Source organism: Gorilla gorilla, chromosome 3 (assembly GCF_029281585.2).
Source record: "Gorilla gorilla gorilla isolate KB3781 chromosome 3, NHGRI_mGorGor1-v2.1_pri, whole genome shotgun sequence".
NCBI classification, from domain to species: Eukaryota; Metazoa; Chordata; class Mammalia; order Primates; family Hominidae; genus Gorilla; species Gorilla gorilla.
This window is the reverse complement of record NC_073227.2, coordinates 55764933-55784048: the sequence shown is the minus strand read 5'-3', so window position 1 is coordinate 55784048 and position 19116 is coordinate 55764933. Positions and strand designations below refer to the sequence as shown.

The 19116-nt window shown below is 37.2% G+C and overlaps 1 protein-coding gene across 9 annotated transcripts in view; it reads left to right on the top strand.

The window, feature by feature from the left end:
* CORIN (corin, serine peptidase) overlaps window positions 1-19116 on the top strand; it is a 244941-nt gene that overhangs the window by 67248 nt on the left and 158577 nt on the right. For all 9 annotated transcript variants that reach the window (XM_055385560.2, XM_055385559.2, XM_055385557.2 and 6 more), the window contains exon 4: window positions 7195-7402. In XM_055385560.2, coding sequence (XP_055241535.2) covers window positions 7195-7402 — 208 coding nt within the window. The remainder of the gene's footprint in view (window positions 1-7194; window positions 7403-19116) is intronic.

Sequence of the window (19116 nt, the reverse complement as noted above, 5' to 3'; positions counted from 1 at the left end):
TTTGTCTTTTTGTGCTTAGTTGATTTCACTTAACATAATGTTCTCTAGGTTCATCCATCTTGTCATAAATGACAAGATTTCCTTCTTTTTAAAGGCCAAATCATATTTCATTGTGTGTATATACTACATGTTCTTTATCCATTCATCCACTGATGGACATTTTTATTGACTCCATATCTTCGCTATTGTGAATAATGCTGCAGTGAACATGGGAGTGTAGATTTCTCTTCAACACACTGATTTTACATCCTTGGAATATACAGCTAGTAGTGGGGTTGTTGGATCGTTTTGTAATTCTATTTTTATTTTTTGGGAGGAATGTCCATACTGTCTTCCATAATGGCTATACTAATTTACAACCCTATCAACAGTGTGCAAATGCTCCCTTTTCTCCACATCCTCACCAGCACTTGTTATTTTCTGTTTTTTCATTTTTTTTGTTTTAGTAATAGCCATCCTAACAGGTATGAGGTAATAGCTCATTATGGTTTTAATTTGCATTTCTCTGATGGCTAGAGATGTTGAACTTTTTTTCATATACCTGTTGGCCATTCGTATGTATTTTTTTGAGAAATGTCTATTTAGGGCCTTTTCCCACTTTTAAATTTAGTTATTGTTTCCTAACTACTAAATAAAATTCCTTTTGTATTTTGGATATTAACCCCTTATCAGGTGTATGGTTTGCAAATATTTTCTCCCATTTTGTAAGTTATTTCTTTGCTGTGTTGACTGTTTCCTGTGAAGAAGCTTTTTAGTTTGATGTAATCCCATTTGTGTATTTATACTTTTGTTGCCCTTGCCTTTGGGATCATATTCAAAAAATTATTAACCAGACCAATGTCACTGAGCTTTCCCCCTATGTATTCTTCTAGTAGTTTTATAGTTTTAGGTTTTACATGTAAGTTTTTAATTCATTTTGAGTTAATTTTGTGTATGGTATAAAAGACTAATCTCATTCTTCTAAATCTTTATATCCAGTTTTTTCAACACTATTTATTGAAGAGACTATTGTTTCCCCATTGTGTATTCTTGGCATCTTTGTTGAAAATCAGTTGATCATCAATGTGTGGATTTATTTCTGGATTCTTCATTCAGTTACATTGGTTTTATGCTTATACCCCAATATCATGCTTTTTTGATTACTATAGCTTTATAGTGTATTTGGAAATCAAGTAGTGTGGAACCTTCAGTTTTCTTTTCACTCAATTTTTTTTGGTTCTTTGTTTTTTGTGTGTTTCCATATGAATTCTAGGATTCTTTGTATTTCTTTGAAAAATGTTATTAGAATTATAATAGGGATTGCACTGAATCTGTAGATCGCTTTGGGTAGTATGAATATTTTAATGAGATTAATCCTTCCAAACCATAAATACAGGATATTTTTCTATTTATTTGTGTTTCCTTTCACTTCTTTCATCAATGCTTCATCATTTTCAGTGTAAGATCTTTCACCTCCTTGGTTAAATTTATTCCTAAGTATTTTTTTTGTAGCTATTGTAAATGTGATTGTTTTCTCGATTTCTTTTTTGTATAGTTTGTTGTTAATGTATAAAAGCAGAACTGGTTTATTTTTATTTTTAATTTAATTTTATTTTTCTCTCCATTTCTGATTGAAACAACTGATTTTTTATGTTGATTTTGAACATACTACTTTTACTACTTTTCTGAATGTGCTTATTCTAACAGGTTTCCTTGTGGAATCTTTAGGTTTTTCTAAACATAAGATCATGTTGTAACAAACAGAGACCGTTTAACTTCTTTCTTTCTGATTTGATTGCCTTTTATTTCTTTCTCTTGCCTAATTGCTCTGGTTAGGACTTCCAGTACTATGTTGATTATTAGTGGCAAGAGCAGGCATCCTTGTTCTCTTCCTGATCTTAGAGGATGGCTTTTCTCTTTTCCCATTGCATATGTTGTTAGCTGTGGGTTTGTTGTAGATGGCCTTTATTGTGTTGAAGTACATTTCTTCTATACCTAATTTGTTGAAGATCTTATCATGAAAGGATGTTTAATTTTCTCAAGTGTTTTTTCTGTCTTTTGAGATGGTCGTATGGTTTTTGTCTTTCGTTCTGTTAAGGTGATGTATCACATTTATTAATTTGTGTATGTTGAAACATCCTTGCATCTCAGGTGTAAATTCCACTTGATCATGGTAAATGATCTTTTTAATGTGCTGTTGAATTTGGTTTGCCAGCATTTTGTTGAGGATTTTTGTATCTATATTCATCAAAGTTATTAAGGTGTAATTTTCTTCTCTTGTAGTGTCCTTGTCTGGCTTTGGTATAAGGGCAATGCTGGCTTTGTAAAATGTGTTTACAAATGTTCACTTTTCTTCAGTTTTTTGGAAGAGTTTGAGAGGAATTGATATTAGTTCTTTAAATGTTTTGTGGAACTAATAGTGAAGACGTCAGGTCCTGGGCTTTTCTGTGATGGAAGACTTTTTGTTACTGGTTCTTTCACTCGAGTCCATGAGAAGAGACCACCGAACAGGCTTTGTGTGAGCAACAAGGCTGTTTCCTTCACCTGGGTGCAGGCGGGCTGAGTCCGAAAAGAGAGTTAGCGAAGGGAGATAGGGGTGGGGCCGTTTTATAAGATTTGGGTGGATAGTGGAAAATTACAGTCAAAGGGGTTGTTCTCCAGAGGGCAGGGATGGGGGTCACAAGGTGCTCAGTGGGGGAGCTTTTGAGCCAGGGTGAGCCAGGAGAAGAATTTCAAAGGTAATGTCATCAGTTACGGCAAGAACAGGCCATTTTCACTTCTTTTGTGATTCTTCAGTTACTTCAGGCCATCTGGATGTATACTTGCAGGTCACAGGGGATATGATGGCTTAGCTTGGGCTCAGAGGCCTGACAGGTTCAATAAAAAAAATTATTGGGCTGTTCAGATTTTCTGATTTTTCGTGAGTCAGTCTTGTTAAGTTGTATGTGCCCAGGAATTTATCCATTTCTTCTAGGTTATCTAATTTGTTGGTGTATAATTATTTATAGTAATCTCTTATGATCCTTTGCATTTATGTGGTGTCGATTGTAAGGTTTTCTCTTCTGAGTTTTCTTTTTCTTAGCATCCTATTCTCATTTATGGATGCAATACCTATTTAAATCTATATATCTTGGCTCATAGGAGACAGTCATGGTTTATATTTATTTTCCTGGCATAGCTATTAATAGCTCATTGTTATCATTCTTTAAATTTTCTCAGGTAGGATGATAAATTACATGGGCACTTTACTCTGAAGTCATTGATGATTTTTTTAAAAGTTCTCTTCTGTCTTGAACTATTTCTATTTTTTCAGAGTGACATTTTCAGTTATTGTTAACCTTATCTGTGGTACCAATAGCCATACCAGCTTTCTCAGTTTTCAGACCATTGTGTAATTTCTTTAGAGATAGATGAATATTTTTCTTTTTTTTTCTTTTTAATGGTGGTAATTTTGTGGCTGTCTTGTACTCTGTGCGTGTGGGTGGAGTGAGGAGCAATTGTTTCATATACAGATCTTTAGTATCTCCCTTTTTTAGTTCCAGTTTTTGTTCTTCTCTGCCTTATCTGACAACTCAAGTCCAGAAGCTCTCCTAGGTTCTGCTGGGCAGATTGACTTCATCCTCTTCCACAAACTTCAAAATTTCTTGCATGCTCTTTTTGGCTGGCAGAAATTTGCTAAAAATATTTGTCTTCTGATGGAAGCCCCTCTCCATGCTCTTTGCTGTTATGAGTTTATGCCTTTTTCCCCTTTACTATTCTTTTTTTGGTGAAATGTCAGGAGGGAGGATATGTGCTTAATCAAACATCTTGAATAGGAAAATAGTTGTACCTTTTTTTTTTTTTTTTTTTTTGAGACAGAGTCTTGCTCTTTTGCTCAGACTGGAGTGCAGTGGCATGATCTCAGCTCACTGCCAACCTCCGCCTCCTGAGTTTAAGCAATTCTTCTGCCTCAGCCTCCCGAGTAGCTGGGATTACAGGCGCCCACCATCACGTCCGGCTAATTTTTGTATTTTTAGTAGAGATGGGGTTTCACCATGTTGGCCAGGGTGGTCTCGAACTCCTGACCTCAGGTGATCCGCCCACCTCAGCCTCCCAAAGTGCTGGGATTACAGGTGTGAGCCACTGCGCCCGGCCTTTGTTTTCTTTTATAATGAGTATAATGATGCCTTCTCTATTTATTTTTCTGGCAAAGGTTTCTGGTTGAACACCAGTATTCATTCTCCTTCATTTGTAATTGATCCCACTCCCCATTTTTATCTGGGCACATGACAAACTGGAATAATCCTAGCCTCTCATGCAACTAGATGTGGCCATGTGATGACATTCTGGATAATAGGATATATGTGGAAGGGTCTTGTAGCAGCTGGAACTGTTCTTAAGAAATAGTAAGAGTGTGTGCCTTTGTCCTCTTTACTACTTCTCCACCCTTCTGTCTGGACTGTAGATTTCACTATCTTGGGCCATGAAGTTAGGGCTACATAAAGAGCCTATGTTTCTGGCACCACGGGATCCAATTCCTGTCCTGGACCACTCATCTAGACTTTTATGGGGCAGAGAAATTTTGTTCTGCTTAGAGCAATGTTATATTCCGTTTTCCTTCACTACAGCCAAACCAAACCTAACTAATACAACCTTAAAAGATAAGGGTAGAAGTGGTTTGTAAACTATAAAGGGGTATTGAAATGTCAGATATTATCATACCTTACTCCAGATTCGATTTTGAGCTTTGCCTCTGAACTGGCTACTTTTCAAAGAAAGCCCCTTTTAAATATTTCAACGGCTGGATTAAAGTAGAATAAAATATATTCATCTATTAAATGATTATATAGTTGTTAGTTCTTTAAAATGATTTCAAAACCACAAAACTAAAGAAAAAGTGTTATAATATTTTCAGTACATTAATCTCCCTAATAAGGAGTTTATAAAAGTAGAAAAAACACCCCTAAAAGTCAGTAGGAAAAATCTTCCAAGCATATGAAACTGAAGACAAAATGCAAATGGTCCTTAAATATATGAAAAGGTGCTCAACTTCACTGGCAACAAGTTAAATGCAAATGAAAAATCACCGTACAATATAATTTCTCACCTATCAGATTAGCAAAAATCCAAAAGTTTGACACTGTTCTCTGTTGGTGAGACTGAGAAAGCAGACATCCTCATACATTGTTGGCGAGAATGCAAAATGGTACTTCTCGATGATGGGGGAATTTGACAATAGCTACCAAAATTCTGAAAGCATTTATCCGTTTACCCAGCAATCCTACTTCTGGGAATCTATTGTACATCTCAGGCATATGTACAGGTTACTTATTACAGCAATATAATAGCAAAAAGTTGAAAACAGTCCAAATATTTATTAAAGGGAGATTGCTTAAATAAATCCCAGTACAACAAACATATAGTGGAATGTTATGCAGCAGTAAAGGAAACAGTGAAGCTCTCCAAATGCTAATATGGGAAAATTCCTAGGATTCTTTTTTTTTTTTTTTTTGGAACGGAGTCTCGCTCTGTCGCCCAGGCTGGGGTGCAGTGGCGCGATCTCAGCTCACTGCAAGCTCCGCCTCCCAGGTTCACACCATTCTCCTGCCTCAGCCTCCCGCCACCACGCCCCCGACAACGCCCGCCACCACGCCCGGCTAATTTTTTGTATTTTTAGTAGAGACGGGGTTTCACTGTGTTAACCAGGATGACCTCAGTCTCCTGACCTCGTGATCTGCCTGCCTCGGCCTCCCAAAGTGCTGGGATTACAGGAGTGAGCCACCGCACCCGGCCCCTAGGATGTTTTCTATCTTGCATTTTTTAAATGATCTCTTAATATTCAGTGGTTTCTTTGGCTGAGTGGAGGGAATGAGCCTTTTAGTATTCTAATTGCTTCAAATATGGGCTTCCATCAAAAGCATAAGCCCAAAAGCTGATAACCCCTAAATAAAATAATGTAATTAAAAGTGATAAAAAGATGTGGTCAAAATATACAGGTGTATTACATATTACTATACATACAGACCTTGAGATATGTCATTATATGCTTTTTAGCCTCTTCCTTTCATGAGCCGTTAAGAATTATCTTAAGAACTATTTTTAATATAACCCTCTACATTAGCTCTAAGTAATGGAAATTACTCAGAAGACATGGGTTTCAGATCTGAAATTTCTACATAATGGCTATGCACCTCTAGGCAAATTTCTTAGCCTTCTAAAAATTGAGTTTTCTCATGTATAATATAGATATGATTTCATGTAACTGGGTCTTGAAACTGAGGTGATTGTGAATAAGAGAATCTTGTTTAAGCAGCAACAATAAAAGCAATGAATCTTTATACAGACAAGAGAATAAGGAATAAAAAAGAAAATGTGGTCGATTCCTAAAATCCCATCATATGAATGCATGTCAACATTTTTGTTTATATCTGGTCAACCAGGCAAATTTCTGGCATGAAGGCATTGGAAAAGCCATGGATATGGTGGTGCCCAAAAGAGCCAACTATGGGAGAAGATAATGTCAGAGGCTCTGAGCTGCTCCTGAACTGTTGACATAGGCGGGATTACAAATCTTTGCATAATTGTCTGTTTTTAAAACAAGATCATTGTATACAAATTGTTTTGTGACTTCCTACTTTTATTTATTATATTATGAGCATCATCCCTTGTGATTAAATAGTCTTCTGAAGCATCTTTCATGTACCTAAATTAAATATTCTATTGTTTGTTCCATATTCTAAAGAACAATTCTTTTTGCTGAATATTTAGATGATTTCTATCTTTTAAAAATTGTAAACTATGCAAAGATCAAGATCCCTGTAGATAAATCCACATTCACAAATATGATTATTTCCTTAGGATAAGTTTCTAGAAATGACTTGACAATGTCAAAGAATATGCATGGTGAAGAGAGTTTTTTGGATACATATTTCCCTGCCCAGCTGTGATCCAAAAGAAAAGGTGATTGCCAGTTTATATGCCTACTAGATATGTATGAAGAGTATGTATTTTCCGCACATTTTCCCAGGACACGAATGCTCTTCCTCTGTAAATATTTGTAGCTTGATTTCATTATCATACACATACACATACTTACATGCACCTATGTGTATGATTGCATATCTAAATTTTTTCTTGTGATAAGTATACTTTATCTTATAAACAAATATTAAATGAGTTTGCAAACATATACTTCTGATGTGTCCACTCTTAAATGTGCATGTCTTTACTTCCCAGGTGCCTGTATGAACATCACCCACAGCCAGTGTCAGATGCTGCCCTACCACGCCACGCTGACACCTCTCCTCTCAGTTGTCAGAAACATGGAAATGGAAAAGTTCCTCAAGTTTTTCACATATCTCCATCGCCTCAGTTGCTATCAACATATCATGCTGTTTGGCTGTAGCCTCGCCTTCCCTGAGTGCGTCATTGATGGCGATGACAGGTATTTCAGAACCCAGATTATTCAGTGATAAGAGTTGGTTATAGCAGAAGTGTCCTAGGAGAAAAAAAATTATCCAAACGACTCCCTTTTATTTTGGTTGTTATTAGACACATAAGTCATGGCTAGTTCTAATTCTTTGAAAATAGAAATGTTTTGAAAATCTGGAATAATTTTATTTATGGGAAAAAATTATTCACAATGTTAGATTGATGCTATCAGAGGAATTCCATAATAGCTGTTCCAGTGAGGATCCAGCATAAGACAGACAACACACTCAAAGGGGTGATAAGAGATTTTCTTGAAGAGACTATTTATGGAGCTGTGGGCAGGGTTAAGAGAACAAATAAGTGATGGGAGGCACCAGGGTCTCATGATACGGGGATACAGTTCCACCACCCAAGATTGAAGGGGAATAATGGCCAGCAGCACCTAGAGAGAGTTAGAGAGAGTTGTATCTATGGGTAAAGGGTCTCAGACAGGCCAGGTGCTATGACCCTAGGCAGAGGAGCACGGCCACTGCCAACCCTTCAGTCTTGCAGTGAGAGAGAAGGAAGGATAAATACCGTGACCTCACTCACCTCCCACCCTCCCATCTGCCAGTGCCTCTCATCAAATGAACTCATCCACAACCGGAGGACAAGGGTGCATAATTCATGTGAGCATGGTGGATGAGATCCAGAATCTCAACTAAATCTCATCAGTTCAAAAGTCCCAAATCTTATACTTTAAAGCAAGTGTGAACCATACATAGATGTTGGGTGGTTCTTCCACTCAACACTGGGAGGCAGAGCAGGGCAAGAAGGGCAAAGTGTAGACACAGAGAGATAAACAGAGGCTATCCAGCACAGTATCAAACAGGATCAGGGATAATTTCAATAAGTACATCAATCAAAAGTATATCATGGAATTTTTGAAATATTAAGTATACACTTAAAAAAATTTCAAAGCATGTATTACTTATTCACATATAACATCAATTATTTTCTGAATTAAAATGTTACAAAGTTTTAGAATAGTAATACAAGAATAAGTTGCATTTTTTCTGTGTGTTTGAATTCCTATTTATGTTAAATTGGCAGATAAAATTGCATGCATTTACTGTGTCAACATGATGTTTTGAAGTATACATACATGATGGAATGGCTAAATCTAGCTGATTAACAAATACATCACATCACATTGTACCATTTTTGTGGTGAGAACACTTTACATCCATCGTTTTAGCATTTTTTAAGAATACTACACATACACATATACATACAAATATACACATATGTGTGTACATATATATACAGACACATACATATATGTATGTGTGCATATATGTGTGTATACATGTGTATATATACATTAATATGTGTATATATATATGTGTGTATATATGTATATATTTGTGTGTGTATATATACACACTTAGAGATGGGGTCTTGCTATATTGTCCAGGCTGGCCTCAAGCTCCTGGGCTCAAGCAGTCCTCCTGCTTCAGCCCCTCAGCTAGCTGGGAGTATAGGCACACACCACCATGACCAGCTAAGAATACAATATGTTATCAATAACTGTAGTCACCATGCTATACAAAAGATCTCTTTAACTTATTCCCCCTAGCTAACTGTAATTTTGTGTCATTTGACCAACATTTCCCCAATCTTCACCCTCGAACTTCCCCAGTCTCTTTTAACCTTTATTCTATTCTCTATTTCAATGAGATCAAATTTTAAATACTCTATATATGAATGAGATCCTGTGGTATTTGTCTTTCTGTGCCTGACTTATGCCACCTAACAAAGTGTCCTCCAGGTTGATCCATGTTGTGGCAAATAACAGGATTTTTTTCTTTTTTATGGCTGAATAGTATTCCATTGTGTATATGTGTGTGTGTGTGTATCACATTTTCTTTATGCATTCATTGGTTAGTGGATACTTAGGTCGATTCCATATATTGACTATTGTTCCATTGTCTCTCTCCCTCGCCTGGGGCCTTCCTATTCTGCGAGACACAGTAATATTCAAATTAGGCCAATTAACAACCCTACAATGGCCTCTAAGTATTCAGGTGAAGGGAAGAGTGTCATATCTCTCACTTTAAATGAAAAGCTAGAGATGATTAAGTTTAGTGAGGAAGACGTGTTGAAAGCCAAGATATGCTGAAAGCTAGGCCTCTTGCACCCAACAGTTAGCCAATTGTGAATGCAAAGCAAAAGTTCTTATAGGCGACAAACAGTGCTACACCCGTGAACACACAAATGATTAGAAGGCAAAACAGCCTTATTGCTGATATGGAGAAAGTTTTTGTGGTCTGGATGGAAGATCAAAACAGCCACAGCATTCTCTTAAGCCAAAGCCTAATCTAGAGCTAGATTGTAACTCTTCAATTTTGTGAAGGCTGGAAGAGGTGAGGAAGCTGGAGAAGAAAAGTGTGATGCTAGCAGAGATTGGTTCATGAGATTTAAGGAAAGAAACCATCTCCATGACATAAATGTGCAAGATGACGTAACAAGTGCTCATTTAGAAGCTGCAGCAAGTCATCTAGAAGATTTAGCTAAGATCATTGATAAAGATGGCTACACTAAACAGCAGATTTTCAGTTTAGGCAAAACAGCTTTGTACTGGAAGAAGATGCCATCTAGGACTTTGCTAGCTAGAGAAGAGAAGTCAGTGCCTGGCTTTAAAACTTCAAAGGACAGACTGACTCTGTTGTTAAGGTCTAATTCAGCTGATGACTGTAAGTTGAAGCCAATGATCTTTTACCATTCCCAAAATCCTAAGGCCGTTAAAAAGTATGCTAAATCTACTCTACTCATACTCTATAAGTGTAACAGAAAAGCCTGGATGACAGCACACCTGTTTACTGATAGACCAATGGAATGGAATGGAGATCCAATAAATAAATCCATGCCTTTACATCAAACTGGTTTTTGACAAAAGCACCAAGAACACTCAATGGAGAAAGGACGGTCATTTCATGCAATGGAGAAAAGACAGTCAATAAATGGCATTAGGGAAACTGCTTACTGATTATTTTGAAGCCCATTTTTGACACCTACTGCTCAGAAAAAAACAGATTTCTTTTAAAATATTACTACTCACTGACAATGCACCTGGTCACCCAAGAGCTCTACGGAGATGTAGGAGGAGATGAATGTTGTTTTCTTGCCTGTTAACAAAATATCTATTCTGCAGCCCATCAATCAGGGAATAATTTTGACTTTCAAGTCTTGTTATTTCAGAAATACATTTCATAAGGCTGTAGCTGCTATAGATAGATTGTGATTTCTCTAATGGATCTGGGCAAAGAAAATCGAAAACCTTTAGGAAATAATTTACCATTCTAGATTCCATTAAGAATGCTTGTGATTCATGACAGGAGGTGAAAACATTAACATTAACAGGAATTTGGAAGAACTTGATTCCAACACTCATGGATGACTTTGAGAAGTTCAGGACTTTAGTGGAGAAAGTAATTGCAGAGGTTGTGAAAATAGCAAGAGAACTATAATTAAAAGTGGAGCCTAAAGATGTGACTGAATTGCTACAATCTCATGATCAAACTTGAATGGATGAGGAGTAGCTTTTTGTGGATGAACAAAGAAAGTGGTTTCTTGAAATGAAGTCTATTCCTGGTGAAGCTGCTGTGAACATTGCTGAAATGACAACAAAAGATTTTGAATATTACCTTAACTTATTTGATAAAGCAGTGGTGGGATTTGAGGTTTTGATTTGCATTGCCCTGATAATTAGTGATGTTTAACATTTTTTCATATACCTGTTGGCCATTTATATGTCTTCTTTTGAGAAATGTCTATTCAGGTTTTTTTGATCATTTTGTCATCAGGTGACTTGTTTTCTTGCTACTGAAGTGTTTGAGTTCCTTATGTATTTTGGATATTAACCCTTTATTAGATGTATAGCTTGCAAATATTTTCTCGCATTCCATAGGTTGTCTCTTCACTCTGTTATTTCCTTTGCTGTGCAGAAGCTTTTAGTTTGATGAAATCTCATTTGTCTACTTTTGCTTTTGATGTTTGAGCTTTTGGGATCATTTCCCAAAAATCATTAACCAGGCTATAGGTTCCCCCTATGTTTTCTTTTAGTAGTTTCATAGTTTGGGCCCTTACATTTAAGTCTTTAACCCATTTTGAGTTCATTTTTGCATATCCTATGCGATAAGAGTCTAATTTCATTCTTCTGCATGTTGATAGGCAGTTTCCCTAATGCGATTTATTGAGTGTCTTTTCTCCATTGCATGAAATGACTGTCTTTTCTCCATTGTGTGTTCTTGGCACCTTGTCAAAAACCAGTTTGCTGTAAATGCATGGATTTATTTATTGGATCTTGGTTCCATTCCATTGGTCTATGTGACTGTTTTTATACCAATACCATACTGTTTCAGTTACTATGTGTTATTATTCCAGTCTCACACTGCTATAAAGGACTGCATGAGACTGGGTAATTTACAAACGAAGGAGATTCAATTGACTCACAGTTCTGCATGGCTGGGAAGACCTCAGGAAACTTATAATGGTAGAAAGGGAAGCAAACACATCCTTCTTCACATGATGGCAGGAAGGAGAAGTGCTGAGCAAAATGGGGAAAGCCCCTTATAAAACCATCAGATCTCATGAGAACTCACTCACTATCACAAGAACAGCAACATGGGGGTAACTGCCCCTATGATTCAATTACCTTCCACTGGGTACTTCCTATGACAAATGAGGATTATGGAAACTACAATTTAAGATGAGATTTGGGTGGGGACACAGCCAGACCATATCATTATGCTTTGTAGTATATTTTGAAGTTAGGTAGTGTGATGCCTCCAGCTTTGTTTTTTTAATAGGCTTGGTTTGGCTATTTTGTCTTTTGTGTTTCCATGCAAATTTGGGGATTATTTTTTCTGTTTCTGTGAAAAATGTCATTGGTATTTTGATAGGAATTGCATTGACTCTAGATCACTTTGGGTAGTACGGACACATTGAAAATATGAATTCTTCCAACCATGAACATCCATTTCTTTCCACTTATTTGTGCCTTCTTCAGTTTTTTTCAATGTTTATAGTTATTTATGTAGAGATCTTTCACTTCCTTGTTTATTCCAAAGTGTTTTTTGTAGCTATTGTAAGCAGGATTGGGTTTTTAAAATATATTTTTCAGGCTGGGTGTGGTGGCTCACATCTGTAATCCCTGCACTTTGGGAGGCCAGGCGAGCAGATCACGAGGTCAGGAGATTGAGACCATTCTGGCTAACATGGTGAAACCCCGTCTCTACTAAAAATACAAAAAAATTAGCAAGGCATAGTGGCAGGTGCCTGTAGTCCCAGCTACTCGGGAGGCTGAGGCAGGAGAATGGCATGAACCCGGGAGGCGGAGCTTGCAGTGAGCTGAGATAGTGCCACTGCACTTCAGCCTGGACGATGGAGTGAGACTCTGTCTCAAATATATATATGTGTATATTTGTATATATATATATACATATATATGTATATATATGTGTAAACTCATTTTGATCATTCTCCTGATTATAATTCAATCTCTACTTGAATACTAGCTGTAAATTTTTAGTTAAGCTGCTTACAGTTTTCAGGGCACTTTTAGGTACAATTTCCTTTTCCCCTGACCTGATAAGTGTGCTAATATGGTAATGTTTTACTTTCTATTTTCATGGATAATGATATCCATTATTATATTAGCTTTCAAGTATCCTTTGGGGACTTATTTTATTTTTTATTGTGGCATTTATTATTATTATTTTTTGAGGCAGAGTCTCGCTCTGCTGCTAAGGCTGGAGTGTAGTAGTGTGATCTCGGCTCACTGCAACCTCCGCCTCTTAGGTTCAAGCAATTCTCCCTGCTTCAGCCTACTGAGTAGCTGGGATTACAGGCGCCCACCATCGCGCCTGGCTAATTTTTGTATTTTTAGTGGAGATGGGGTTTCACCATATTGGCCAGGCTGGTCTCGAACATCTGACCTCAAGTGATACACCCGCCTCAGCCTCCCAAGGTACTGGGATTACAGGTGTGAGCCACCACTCCTGGCCCTGCATTTATTATTATATTTAATTTTATAATTGCACTTTCAGACCAATGCTTCTTGCTGTCACTTAGTGTATGTGTGGGATCTGCAAGCTAAATTTAATAAGCAAAGTGAGTTCAGAGAAGTAAAATGTATTATAAAAAAAATTCTAAAGTCAAATATATTTTTCTTTTATATTTCATTATTTTGGATCATTCATCATACTGATTTCCCCTGCTAACCAAATAATGAAGATTTGCTTGTATTTCATCCTAGAGACAATACCTACATAATACTATTTAAAACTTGATTTAAAAATATTATAATGGTATGTGTAAATGTTATAGTTTTTAACTTGATTCCTTTGAGACCTCAGATCCTGATCAACTATATCATATGTTATAACAATGAACTTTCACAGTTTCTCCTTTAGACTGTGTCTGCTTTTAATAAATGTACATATCATGTACTGCAAAACAGGCTAATTGAAATGGAGGAGACCCAGCAGATTATCTCCAGCTTGCTTATATGTTCCAGTACATTGCAGAGATATTCCATGCTCCTGAAGTGAGATTTTAACTTTAAGAATTTGATGTGTTGGTTATTTGTTTTTCCCTCTGACATATTGATTTGCCATTAGGTCCTAAACAAATATTCTTAATATCTAGAGCAATTATATAAAAAAATTACTTAGCCACATGACTAAGATTAAAAATTACACCTGAAGCATGGGAACTACATGTTTTCTGTCATGTACTCAATTTTCCGTAGTATACTAGTTTTCTTTAGTGTACTTAATCCTTGTAGGTTTGCAGTGAGAACCAAATGAGTTTCCTCAAATGAGCTTCTTGAAAAACACCATGCTGTTACCCAAATTTTATATTATGTGTGTTCACTGAAGATTAAAGAATTTCATCTGGCAACTGCAGAGAATGCGCTTGAAAGTTTGCGGGCAGATTACATTTGATTCAAAGCATAGCTCTGCCCATTGCCAGTTGTAAGTCCCTACCATAGTTTCTGAAGCCCTTTTTGCTTCTCTAGTGTTGTAGACCTGGCTCCAGTTGCACTGACCTTCCTTTCTACCTCTCAAAAATGCCAATCTCTTTCTAGCTTCCTTTGTGTATAATGTTCCTTTTACCTGGTAGTATCTTTCTCCTCACACTAAGCCCTCTTCTCAGAAGACATCTCTGCAGACAAATCTCTGATCACCCTCAATAGGGCCTGTTATCTTTCACCATGGCACAGTTATAACCCCTTTTTCCTGTCTGTTTATTGCCTCTCTTACTTTACAAGCTCCACAGTGGCAGAGAACTTGTTGACTTTGTACATCATTGTATACCCATTGTTCAGAACACTTCCCAACACATAGCAGGTGCTCATTAAATAGCTGAGTAAAGGAATAAATGAACTCTTCAATCAGTGAACCCTCCTAAATGTCTAGGTTAATGAGAGTTCAAAATATGTTGACCATAGTTGTACTACACTTTTTGTATAATTTATATGTTCCTAAAATTTTTGCATAAATCAAATTTTGTGTGTATATTAAGGGAATTGAAACTTTAAGGCGACTTGGATAATATTTCCAGAGATAATTTAGCTTCCTTCTGAAGCTCCTAAGCTTCCCTTTTTAAAATCAGGCAACACTGATGATCTGGTTGGCAGAATAACCAGCTAACAGACACTAAATTAACTCTCACTTCTCCATCACTGTTAAAATCCTGGACCTAATGGATGAGGAATTACTAGATTGTGCCTGAAGACTGGCTTGGCAGCTCTGTGCTTCTTCTTAATATTAACTCATATGCACTCAGTTAAAAAGACTTTCTAATTGAAAATTTTGGCATTAAAGTTTATATAAAGAACAGAAAGAAAACAACAATAAAATATCTAGAGAATACTGATGAGAATAGCAATTGAGAATCTGTTCATGTGAAGAATACTTGAGGGAACTGGGGGTGTGAAACTTTGAGGGCATACCATGGCCGTTCTCAGATGTTTCTGGGCCATGAGATGGAAGGGGGAGCATACTTTTTCTGTGTTCTTCCACAGGGCAAACATATTAATAGAACTAGTAATTGAAAGTCATTGAGAAGTAAATTCCTACTTAGCTAAAGGAAGAATTTTATGGATAATAAACTTGTGTAAATATAGAATTGTTGTCTCAGGAAATGGTGAGTTTGCTATTACTGGAGGTATTTAAACTGACTGATGAGAACTTACTGGAGACACTAGGGTAAGGAATCCAGCATCCTAAGGTTACTTGGTTTTTCACTGGGTTGAGAGGCAGGTCCATTTACAGTGGCCCATGGCACTGATGAAGAAAGAGCTCTAAAAACTCATGAAACAAGATGAAGAAAATTAAATTTAGCATAGGTTTTCTCAAAAACTCTTTTATGTTTGCTTTGGAATACTAATCAGAGAATCTACTTGAAGGTTTTGGGGGGCATTGTGTCGACATATGATGGATCATATCCAGTAGCAGCAACTGGCCACCTAACTGCCTTCAGAAAGAATGGGCTGAGTTAACTGCAGGACTTCTGGTTTACTAAGTTGAGTTTGCAAATTGGGTCCCTGCTACCTAAAGTCCTGTTTCTCTTCAGTGCAAATCTCAGTTTCTCAGCTAAATAAATATTAAACAAATATTTAAAGAGTATCACCCTGGAGAGGAGCCAGGTCATCTGCTTGGACCCCTCTGTGTATTGGATGGATTGGTCTTTGCTTAAACAGTTCATGGTAGAAAATAGAATTTCAGGCTCTAGGTGTTAAGTTACATATGTCCCAAATTGTTTCACATTTGGGAATAAATGGAAACATTAAGGAATTAAATACTTTCATATTTATAATTTTTTAAAATGTATATAGATCAGTAGTCAAACAAAAAAGTTGAGCACTGTTGCTGTTACCAAAGAAATATTCTGAAGTCATTTGCTGCTTACTTTCCTGAATTTATCTGCTAACCTGGAAACAGCAGTCAGCCACATGAGTTCTGGCAACCTGGCTGTTTAGGCAGCTGGTTGTAGCAAAGTTCACTTTTCAACATCAGGCAACACTGGTGACTTAGTTGCTTTTTTGGCATTATACATAAAATATGAAGTGATAGATGAGGTTTCATTTTATGAGCCAAAATAGCTCAAAGCATAGGTAAGATACTGTCATATAATTCCAATTACTTTCATTTTACAAAGATGTAAAGCTAGAGAATCAGGTCATGACAGATCAAATATTTCTAAAAATGCCTTGTCATGTTACTGACAGTGTCACAAGCACACACATTTCATTAAGCTCTGTGCAGGTACTTTTCTCCTCAATAATTCATCGGTATTATGTGTTGAGGAAAGTGAGGGACCCTGAATGGAGGGACCAGCTGGAGCCGTGGCAGAGAAACATAAATTGTGAAGATTTCATGGACATTTATCAGTTCCCAAATAATACTCTTATAATTTGTTATGCCTGTTTTTACTTTAATCTCTTAATCCTGTTATCTTCTTAAGCTGAGAATGTACATCACCTCAGGACCACTATTGTACAAATTGATTGTAAAACGTGTGTTTGAACAATATGAAATCAGTGCACCTTGAAAAAAAACAGAGTAACAGCGATTTTCAGGGAACAAGGGAAGATAACCATAAGGTCTGACTGCCTGTGGGGTCGGGCAGAATAGAGCCATATTTTTCTTCTTGCAGAGAGCCTATAAACGGACGTGCAAGTAGGAAAGAGATCACTGAATTCTTTTCCCAGCAAGGAATATTAATAATTAATACTCTGGGGAAGGAATGCATTCCTGGGGGGAGGTCTATAAATGGCCGCTCTGGGGTTATCTGTCTTATGCGGTTGAGATAAGGACTGAAATACGCCCTGGTCTCCTGCAGTACCCTCAGGCTTATTAAGGTGTGGAAAAGATCCCGCCCTGGTAAAGTTGAGGTCAGACTAGTTCTCTGCTCTCAAACCCTGTTTTCTGTTGTTTAAGATGTTTAACAAGGCAATATGTGCACAGCTGAAAACAGACCCTCATCAGTAATTCTAATTTTGCCCTTTGCCTTGTGATCTTTGCTTTGCCCTTTGCCTTGTGATCTTTGCTTTGCCCTTTGCCTTGTGATCTTTATTGCCCTTTAAAGCATGTGATCTTTGTGACCTACTCCTTGTTCGTACACCCCCACCCCTTTTAAAGTCCTTAATAAAAACCTGCTGGTTTTGCGGCTCAAGGGGACATCACAGATCTACCAATATGTGATGTCACCCCTGGAGGCCCAACAGTAAAATTCCTCTCTTTGTACTCTCTTTATTTCTTAGACTGGCCAACTCTTAGGGAAAATAGAAAGAACCTACATTGAAATATTGGGGGCTGGTTCCCCCGATAATTATGTAGCTCTGACTAGAATGTATAAATAATACTTGTGATTCAATTCATTTGAATATCCATATTTATGGCATCATTTTATAATGTGTAAAAATCAAAACAACTGCAAAATAATTCAACAATTGCACATTTCTTTTGTGATCTGTTAATCTCTCATCCCCTGGGCCCTGGTAAGTATGCCAAATTTTAATGAGAATCAGGAATGTGTTGGTTAAAAGAGTATGGACTTCTATATTCTCTTTCAGAGTGGCTGTGTCATTTTTACATTATTCATGCCCATCTTAATTCAAACTGTGTTTATCTGTTAGTATTTTCTAAGTTTCTGTATTTTAAGAGTGACACACTGCTATTGGCATAACAAACAAGACCCTCAGTCTGTAGGCTTTTCATTTATGACAGTTTTACTGACATTTAACTCTTACATGGGCATTACTTAAATGTTGAATAGTGCACGTAGAACCTGCCGACCTGAAGTGGAGGGCACCTCTTGGGCAGGGTAGTGTGAGCTTTTGTATTCCCCATTAAGTTGGGAGTTAGGTTCTCCTCCCAACTTTGCTACTGACAGCTTTATCTCAGGCAGGAATCACCTCTGCATGTGATTCATTTACTTATTCAACAGATAATTATGGAGTGCTTGACTGTGCACAGGAGGGATAGAGCTGCAGATGAAATAAACAAATATCCCTGGCTTCACAGAGCTTATGTTATGCCGGTGAGAGATAGGCAGTAAGCAAATAAATAGACAGATAATAAATACTCGTTTAGTGGATAGTGATAAGTGCAATGAAAATAGCAAAGCAGGGGAATGGAGAGCTTTGGGAGGGTGGAAGTATGGTGAAAAGAGGTGCAATTTTAGGCAGTGTTTTTCAGGAAAACTCACTGCGAAGCTTACATTTGATCTATGAGGATCTGGAAGTCCGGGAGGTGAGGGAGAGCCGGATATACTGAGCATCCTGTAATTGATTGAAGTGGGAAAAGAGGTCATGATGGGATCAGTCCTGCAAGCAGTTACTGTTGCCAAGGTTGGGAGTGTGGGTCGGGGGGCCTGACATAAGGGAGGGATAGAGGGTCTTTCTAGGAACTAGCGCTATCTCACCTCCTGGCATCAGTTTATTCAACAAAGATACCTGGAAAATTATCAATTTATTCCTTTAGCAAACACTTATTGGTGCCTATAATGTGCCAGGCATGATGCTAGATGCTGGGTTATGCAAATGAATAAAACATACTACTGTCTTCAAGGGACTTAGCGTAATAGAGGACCAGACATAAACACAATTAAATTGCTGTAAAGTGTGATCAGTTTACAAGGCATGGAGGTAACACAGAGAAAGGGGAGGAATTCATT